General features: G+C 56.3%; 1 protein-coding gene across 1 annotated transcript in view; it reads left to right on the top strand.

Moving 5' to 3' along the window:
• The first annotated feature begins 9 nt into the window (after positions 1-9).
• The window catches only part of LIMD1 (LIM domains containing 1), a 45737-nt gene continuing 37139 nt past the window's right edge, over positions 10-8607 (top strand). Inside the window, exon 1 of the mRNA XM_004676251.2 lies at positions 10-1799. Within this exon, the coding sequence (XP_004676308.1) occupies positions 416-1799 (1384 nt within the window). The 5' untranslated portion in view covers positions 10-415. The remainder of the gene's footprint in view (positions 1800-8607) is intronic.

The following is an 8607-nucleotide window of genomic DNA, read 5'->3' as shown; positions in this document are numbered from 1 at the left end:
CTGCGCTCTCGGGCCGCGGAGCCGGCTTTACCCCGCTCGGCGGCAGCAGCCTTGAGGGTTTCGAGTTTGAAGGGTCTGATTTTTGAAATATATTTTTTCCTATTTCATTTTCCTTTAACGTTTTGGAGAACGGAGCTGGGGACCCTGAAGAGCCACCGGCAGCCCTCCACGTGGACAGCCCGGAGGGGAAAGGGAGTTGGAAGCAAACTTGGGCTATTGGCACTGAGGCCGCAACTTCATCTGGACGCTTAAGACCTGGGGTCATGACTCTTAGGGTGGGCAGGTGGAAGGCTTTACCTGCCCCTGCCCCGGGCTGGACTTGAGCCGCCACCCCAGTTGGCAGCTCCCTTTCCCACCCACCTACCTGCACACTCCTACCTGGCATCTGGACTAGGCCCAGGCACTGGTCTGCATCATGGATAAGTATGATGACCTGGGCCTGGAGGCCAGTAAATTCATCGAGGACTTGAACCTGTACGAGGCCTCCAAGGATGGACTCTTCCGAGTGGACAAGTGTGCAAGCAACAACCCGGAGTTTGAGGAAACTCGCAGGGTGTTTGCCACCAAAATGGCCAAGATCCACCTCCAGCAACATCAACAGCTCCTGCAGGAGGAGGCTGCGCCCCGCGGGGCCCGGGGCCCTGTGAATGGTGGGGGCCGCCTGGGTGCACAGGTTCCTCGGGAAGCTGGTGTGGGCGGCAAGCAGACCCTGGATGGGGCCGCCAAGCCTCCCCTCGCTGCCTCCACAGTGGCTCCTGGGACGGCCACCTCTCTTGCCTCTGGGCAGCCCTTGTACCTACCCCAGGAGCAGAAGGCCAGGCCTTATGCCCGTAACACGAAGAATGGCAGCCAGGACTGTGGTTCCAAGGACAGCCCAGTGAATGCCGAGGTGTCCGCCTCCCATCGCCCCTGCGAGGATCCTTCCTGCCTCACCCACGGAGACTACTACGAGAACCTCTCCGCGGCCAGTCCAAAGTGGGATGCGGAGTCACGGATGTCCCCCAGCAGCAAACCAGGTGTAGGGAGTGGGTGGCCTCGTGGCCCAGGGAGCGACCCACACCTTCCCAAACCCTCCAGGGACCATCAGCTATACCGGCCACAGCTCTCCCTGAGCTCCAGCAGGTCATTTGAGAGTGGCCAGGATGGTGTTGGTGACCGTGGCAGTGAGAAGCCAGCGGGTCTTTGGACCACGGCCTCCTCACAGCGGGTGAGCCCAGGCTTTCCTTCTTCAGGACCAGAGAATGGTACCTTCTTGGGCCTGGCTCAGCCTCGAACTCCCACTTTCTCAGCACCCGTGTCCCTGAGCTGCTCCAGTCAAGTTCTCCCAAGAACAAACTCAGGGGTGGGGAATGAGGCTTCAGGCACAATGCCCAGACCCACTGTGGAGCCTCCACCTTGGTTCCAGGATGGGCCCAACTCATACCTGCCTAGTTCTGCCCCAGCATCCTCACCAGCCAGCTCGGACAATTTGCAGGCGGTTGCCGCCCCTGGCCTGGGTCCCAAGCCTGGCTGCACAGACCCTGGCATTGGTCCCAAGCTCAGCCCCACCAGCCTTGTCCATCCAGTGATGTCCACCCCGCCTGAGTTATCTTGTAAACAAGGTCCTTCTGGCTGGTCCCCTGATGGCAGCTTGGGGGCTGTGCTCCCAGAGAGCTCCAGCCCTCCCAGAGTGAGGCTGCCCTGTCAGACCCTCATCCCGGGCCCTGACCTCGGACTTTCAGCTGCTGAACTGAAATTAGAAGCCCTCACCCAGCGTCTAGAACGTGAGATGGATGCTCACCCGAAGGCCGATTACTTTGGTAAGTGAGAGGCGGGTGGAGTTGCCCATGGTAGGTGTTGGGGTTCCTGACCCGGATGGATGTGTTCCCGGTTAGAGATGCTGTAGCTCTCTTGAGTGCCCAGGGTTTGGCTTTGTTTGGTTTTCGGCTTCCTCTTTCAGCTGCTTCTTCTGAGCTGGAAACTTGAAACGTCCTTGCTCAGAAAGCAGACCTGGCAGCTGGAGGTTACTCATGTGTAAAGGGTAAAGTGGGGTGGGGTTGCTCATGACTGCTCTCAAAAAAGGGAAGTACTGTGACTTTGGACCTCAAGAACTTCTGGTGTGATTGAGGACCTGTTGCAACAGAAAACTGGCCAGCTTTCTCCGGTCCGGGGCCCCCTGGATGTCCAGTAACAGGCTGGCGGGGCGAGGGCCGTGGTTGGGCAGGTGTATCTCTCCACCTGTGTGGGTCTGTACTGTGTGTGCCTGCCTGCCTGCCTGCCTGCCGCACAGTGTGTAATTGAGACGGGTAAGACATTTCTGGGGCAGGCTTCCCAAAGTATAGCCTCTGGGCCGGCAGCAGTGCTTTGCTGGGGAGCTGGTTAGCAATGCGAACCTGGACTGTGTCAGAAACTCTGGGTAGACCCCAGCAATCAGCATTTTCACCAACCAGCCAGTCATCCTGACAGTTGGGGAGATTTGAGCCTGTGCACTGGACACCTCCTAATTGTGCCCCAGGCTTCAGCCAGCATCCAGGTGGCACCCACAGCCAAGCTTGGAAGGTGTGCCTTGCTGATTTTACTGAAACTGGCAAGGTTTTTGTTTTATTTTCTTTTTTTAAAACCACAGAGTCTTGGAGACTGCTGGCTTCAGCCCTTTGTCTCCACAGAGTTTGGAGACAGCAAGGAAGCAGCACAAATCTGTTGAGTAATGATGCAGTTAGTGGCCTCCTAGGGTCTAACTAGAAAGCCTATTTTTAGAAGAGCCTGAGGGTTGCTTTTAGTTTTGCTCAGTTTTGAACTCTGGATAATTGGGGCCATGCTTTCCCCACCTGAGTGGTGAGAGCAGGTGGAGGTGAATCTCTGGGGTGACAGCTCTGTCCCTGCAGGACAGGAAGGCCCTGAAGGAGTGCGTGGCTCACCTGCTGCTCTGTCTGTCCTTACTATGTGTGAACGAGCGATTTGTCCCAGGTGCACCGCTCGTAGCCTGGTCTCCTGTTCCCCCGAGCAGCTCTTGGGGAGCAACCCTCACACTGCTCTGGACGGGGGTGCCCAGCGTGACTGTGGATTCTTTTGAGTTTAGAGCACCAGCTCCATCTTCTCGTGAGCTGGGTCTTCCTTTGCAGACGCTTTCTCCCTTCAAGAGAAAAACTTAAGTGGAAATGACACTGTGGTTTCTAAAACCTAAACTTTTGTTTGATTTCAAGCTCAGTCAACTATATCGCAGCAGTTTTATTTTCGTGGGGAGGCAAGTTTAGACAGTGGGTCAGAGGGGCGGTGTTACCTTGGGCCAGGAGCCCTTCCAGGCCTGGGGGGACACAGTAGATGGGGCAGCCAGAAACCTCTGCTTCCCCAGAGCAGACAGCCAGGTGGAAAGAGCAGGCGATGAAAATAAGCCTGCAAGCTTTAGGGAGAGAGAGAGGCAGGGATGGCCTGGAACCCAGAGGCAGGTGGGTGCAGGGGGAGTTTCAGTGTTAAGTCAGGTGTTCAGGGAAGGTCCCTGGAGAACGTGGCCTTTGAACAGGCTTGAAGGAGGGGAGGGAGTGGGCCCTGCATCTGCCCAGGGAAAGGGGGTCTCAGCAGGGCAGAAGGCAGGAACAGAGGCTCTGGAGGCTGGAGGGCGCTGGGCGCTGTGCTCACACTAGTTACTCGGCATCAAGCCTAGGAACTGCTTCCTGGGGCTCTGGCACGTGTCCGCTTCACTTGTGAGGAATCTGAGGTTCAGAAGCAGTAGGTGACTGACCCGAATTCTCACGGGTGGTCTGGCTGCAGCAGGGGTTTGAGCCCTGCTGTACAGCTGCCATGTTACCTGGCTTGCCCACCAGCTGCCTCCCCGCAGATGTGAAAACATCTTTTAAAAAGTCATTCAGTAGTTTTTATGTCCTTTTAAATGGAGGCGCTTCACATAACAACAAGAACTGGTCGAGCGAGCAGTTGACTGCACTGAGAACATTCATAACGTCGTGCAAACACCAACCCTGTCTCGTCTCCAAGCATGGTCATCACCCCAAAAGGAAACCCTGCACCCAGAAAGCAGTTGCTCCCACGTCCTTCTCCCAAGCCCCTGGAAGCTACCCATCTGTGTTCTGTGGGTTTACATATTCTGAACATTTTGTATCAGTGGAATCATTTAATTTATATTTTGACAAGCTTTACACTCACATAGGCAATTCCAGTGACACAAAACGTGAATGCAGTGAGAAGTGACTGGCCTGGCCTGCGGCGGTGTGCGGTGTGTGTCTGCCGTCACAGTGCCGGCTCGCTGTCCACGACTCTTTGCTTTTCCTGCTGGATGCCATGTCTGGGCAGTCTTTGTACAGCCTGTGTTGGGCGGACGTGGTCACCGCTCTGTGGACGCGCCCTGCTCATGGCCGCAGCCCTCGCTGTGACCTTTCAGAAGGGCCCACCTGCAAGGTGCCTGCCTAGGTGTAGGATAAACTCCCAGGAGTGGCAGTGGAGGCCAGGGGCTCCGTGTCTGTTCAGTATTGCCACACTGCTCTCCGCAGAGCTTGTGTCAGAGTCCACTCTGCAGACCCTGGGGGCGTTGCCCTGTGCCAGCTGTGGCCGCCGTGATGCGGTGCACCAAGTCTCATCTGAGCTTCTGGCTCAGTCAGTTCCGGGCCTAACCCTGCGTGGACCCTGGCACGAACTCTGTGCTCCTCTAGGCCTCACCCCTTCCCCTCAGCTCTAGAGTGAGGTGCTCGGCCAGCTGAGGGCTCGCCACAGCTGATGCCTACCCCTCCCCTAGGCCCGGTGTTAGCTGGACAACATGGTGCATTTATTAAGTAATGATGACATTTTACTTCCAAATAGAATATCTCATGATGCAGGGCTCTTGCCAGAGAGCGCAAGGTGGTATGAGTTCAGACTCAGTGTAATTCCTGCACTAAGTCAAGAAGAGCATTGGGCTGGTCCCCTAGGTCCCTCACTGGGCCAAATAAAAGGGGCCCCTGTGGGTATTTGGCATTGTGCAAGGGCTCGTGGCTCTTTGCTGCCACCTTGGAGAACTCTTGGAGACACCTGGGTTTCCAGCAGCTGATGAGCTCATCATTGTGGACTTTTCTGGCACTTTCTACAGACACCTTGTGGTTTCGGTACAGTGTGGTCCCAGGGAGCTGATGTGTCTCCCTTCTCCTTTCTTCAAGAGTTCTGTGGTGGCCTCTGTATCCTACTCTTTGTGGGGCAAGACCTGATGACTGAGTCTGATGGTGCTTGGAGAAGGTGCTTGGTTTCTTACCTCCCGAGGCCTCTCTCGGGAAAGGTGTGACTGCTGTTTTAACTCTGCTCTTTAGCCGTGGAGGGAGTGAAGGGGACACGGAGCCTTTTGCTTACTCTCTCCCGACCCGTCCCCCTGTGTGTCCATCTGTCTGCCTCATGCTGGTCAATTCCTTCCTTTTTAAGGAACAGGACACACGTAAACCACCTGCCACAGTCTGGGCTCCCTGGGTTGCTGACTCAGAGCCAGAGTATAGCGTGTAGGGGCTTCTCAAGGGGTGCGCTGGGGCCTTCCCCTTGTAGAAGGAGGCGCAAGAAGCAGGAGTGGGAGAGGGATCTTCGGTTGAGGTGGGGGCCTGACAACTTTGAGCCGACCTGCAGGGAGCTCAAGAGCTGGAAAATCCTTCAGAGTTGTGCCAGGGTGGGGTGGCCTGCTCTTCGCATTCCGCCAGGAGCCAGTCATCAGAGGTGGGTGCCCCGGCAAGGGTTGACTGGGGTGAGGAGATTGCAGCCGTGGCAGTGCTGGGAGGGGCTGGAGGGCCAGGGTTGCCTCCGGCTGCTCCCCAGCTTCTGGGCCAGCCCCCTTGGTGAAGGGCGATCTGGGGCTACATGGCAGAGTCTAACCGCAGCCCTCTGTCCGATGGCTAAGACTCCGCTTGCTGGGATGTGGGCACCATCATGTGAACTGGCAGCCGTCTGCTGAGTGTCGGTGACGTGCCAGGCACTTTGTGGGCGTTGCTGTCTGACCTGCACAGCCCGCACCATCATTCCCTGCTCAGCTGACAAGGTGCGACTTGCTCGAGACCACACAGGCGGTGCTGCCACCCCAGCTGGGGCTCGGCCACATGCCCAGGGGACTAGGTGTCTCTCAGGGCCGAGTTAGGTGCTTGCTGTTGGCCTGTCCAAATTCACTCTCCACCCAGCTGCCTCGGGGGCACCAGGGGGTCCCTGCCCTTTCAGACCTTTGTGCAGGCCCCAGAGGCCCCAGTGTGTTCCCTCCCTGCTGTGGTGTCTCTGGAGGATTCCTGGGCTCCAGGGTCTCCGTTACTCAGCAGGTGGATGGGTGGGCGCATACCCCCACTGCATGGAGGGAGAGGAGGCTGACGTCTTTAATCTTCCTGTGTTTAGCGGATGTTCCTGCTGCAGTAATGAACCCAGGAAACCAGTGACTGACGCTCACTTAGCCTGGTGCCTGCAGATAGGCCTGCCACCTCCTGGGGATGGCCCTGTCCCCGCCAGGGAGCTGGGAGCCTGTGGAGCACTGGATTCGTCTCCCTGGCACTGGGGACTAAATTAGCAGTGCATACAGGGGACACAGAATGTCCTGCAGCCCCTTCCCACCTGCAGTCTCTTAAACGTTGTGCCCCACAGTGTCTTCATGACCCTCTAACAATGATCTGATGTTGTTGGCAAAAGAGGCTTGACATATGGGCCTTATTCCAGCCATGAATAACTGCTTGAGGGCTGTTTCAGGATTTTCATATTTCATAAAAGGAAATAACATGGACCAATCCTAGACTAGGGCAGCCCGTCCAGAACTCCAGAACAGGGGCCAGTGTGCACCCCACAAGCCCCTGTTAACCGCCAAATACCAGGTATTCCGGTCAATGGAAACCTTGTGCTACAGAGGAAGAAGGTAGGTCACTCACCATCCGTGGCTGCCTGATGAGCGGGGGCTGAGGGCAGGTAGCTGGGAGCTTGTACCCAGGGCCTTTTGGGGCTACTCTGTGTTCCTTGAGACCTCCTGAATCCAGGCTCCTGTTGCCATGCAGGTGCCTTTCTGAGCCTCCAGGTAACCGTTATAAATGACACCCAAGACTTCAGTTCTGCCTGAGATGGGGACTCTGCCTTGAACAGAGCAGGGGCCTTCCCCTCCTAATCTCAGACGCAGATAGTTTTTTACTTTGTTTCTGTATAATTAACCATATTGTATAAACTCAGAAAGTGGACACGCCAAGGTCCCAGCACCTACCGGGCACCCCTACCTTGTCGTGCCCCCTACAGTCACCACCATCCTCCAGGGATATCCAGTGTCCTGGCTTCTGATGGGGAATGTGAGTCTTTGAGCAAGCGAGTGATTGGAAGTAGCTGCTAAAACCTTTCAGTTCAGTATGTTTGGAAAATGTGCGTGTCCATGGCCGCTTTGGGGAGGAGTGGAGCATGTGTGGCGATCAGGAAGCATCTCAGCCCAGGGTGGCGAGGAGCAGGGCCGCCGGCGTGGCCAGCTCCCCCGTCACCTGCTGGGCTGCCCAGCCCACCATCTTGGTTGCCTGTGTTCCCTGGTCCTGTGGGCCACTCCCCGAGCAGCGAGCTCTTCAGAGACTTCACGGGCTGTGGGCTTAGCTGCTTGTGCTTTCTCTGTCAGCGAGGTGTACTGGTCAGCTTTGGGGTGCATGCTGTGGGTGAGGCCAGGGGCCCAGACTCAGCCCTGCCATGCTCACTGGCTCCTGCTTACCAGGGTGGTCCCTGGGGTCCTTCCCACCGCAGGGACTTGCCCTGGCTGGTCCCAGTGGATGTCCTGGTCACCTGGTGCCGCCTCCCTGTGGCCTCTGAGGGCGGTGGGTGTCCTGGAAGGCCCTGACGTGGCTCTCAGGGTGGCCCCCAGGGTGTGTATGACTCACCCTGCCATCTCTCGGAAGTCCTCCACTTCTTGGGGTAGGAAGTTTCTGCTCTATTCCTTTGTGGCCAGGAAAGAATGTCTTGTTTTTTCCATCTAATTCTTCTGTTCTTTCCATTAATAATCCAGAGTGTGAAGCAGACCTTTGACATGACCGTTCTTGCCAGAGGTTTGTTTTTTTGTTATATACTTTTTTACATCTGTTGATTTATGACTCTCACAGAGGGTGAGGAACTGTGAAAGAAAGACGGAAATTGGGGAGCCAGAAACTGGCCTGGGTCTGACCCTCCCAGCCACCCAAGCTGTGACAGTGGGCACCCTCTCTCCCTTGCTGAGCCCGATGGTCTCTGAGCACTCGTTATGACCCAGGTTCTGTTGCAGTGGTTTTGGGCACAGTCATGTGCCTGGATCTTAGCTGATCAAGAAACATGAAGTTGGGCAGCAGCTTTGTCGGCAGTGAGGAGAGCCTGGAGATGCAGAGGCTGGATGGCTCAGCATCCCACCCTCCTTCCAGACCTCTACAGAATGGAACACCACTTTTTATTTTAGTTATGGTTACATTTCCTACTTCAGTAGCTGGAATACACACACAGTTGGGGCAGACCCTGAATCACTGACCACCCTTAGGATCACCAGCGTCAGGCTTTGTGTGGTTTCTAGTGGACAGTAGTGTGGGAGTGCTTTGTGGGGCCAGGGGCGTCACGCGCTGTGGTTCTTGGGTCTTTGGCCAGAGGTGGAAGTATTTGCTGAGCTAGAGGCCGTTTGACTCAGAAGTGAGGTTAAGAAGGACTGACGATGTC

This window comes from Condylura cristata, unplaced genomic scaffold, assembly GCF_000260355.1.
Source record: "Condylura cristata isolate star-nosed mole 26May11 unplaced genomic scaffold, ConCri1.0 scaffold00004, whole genome shotgun sequence".
Lineage (NCBI taxonomy): Eukaryota > Metazoa > Chordata > Mammalia > Eulipotyphla > Talpidae > Condylura > Condylura cristata.
Note: the sequence above shows the minus strand (reverse complement) of the source record. Positions and strands in the feature narration are given on the sequence as shown.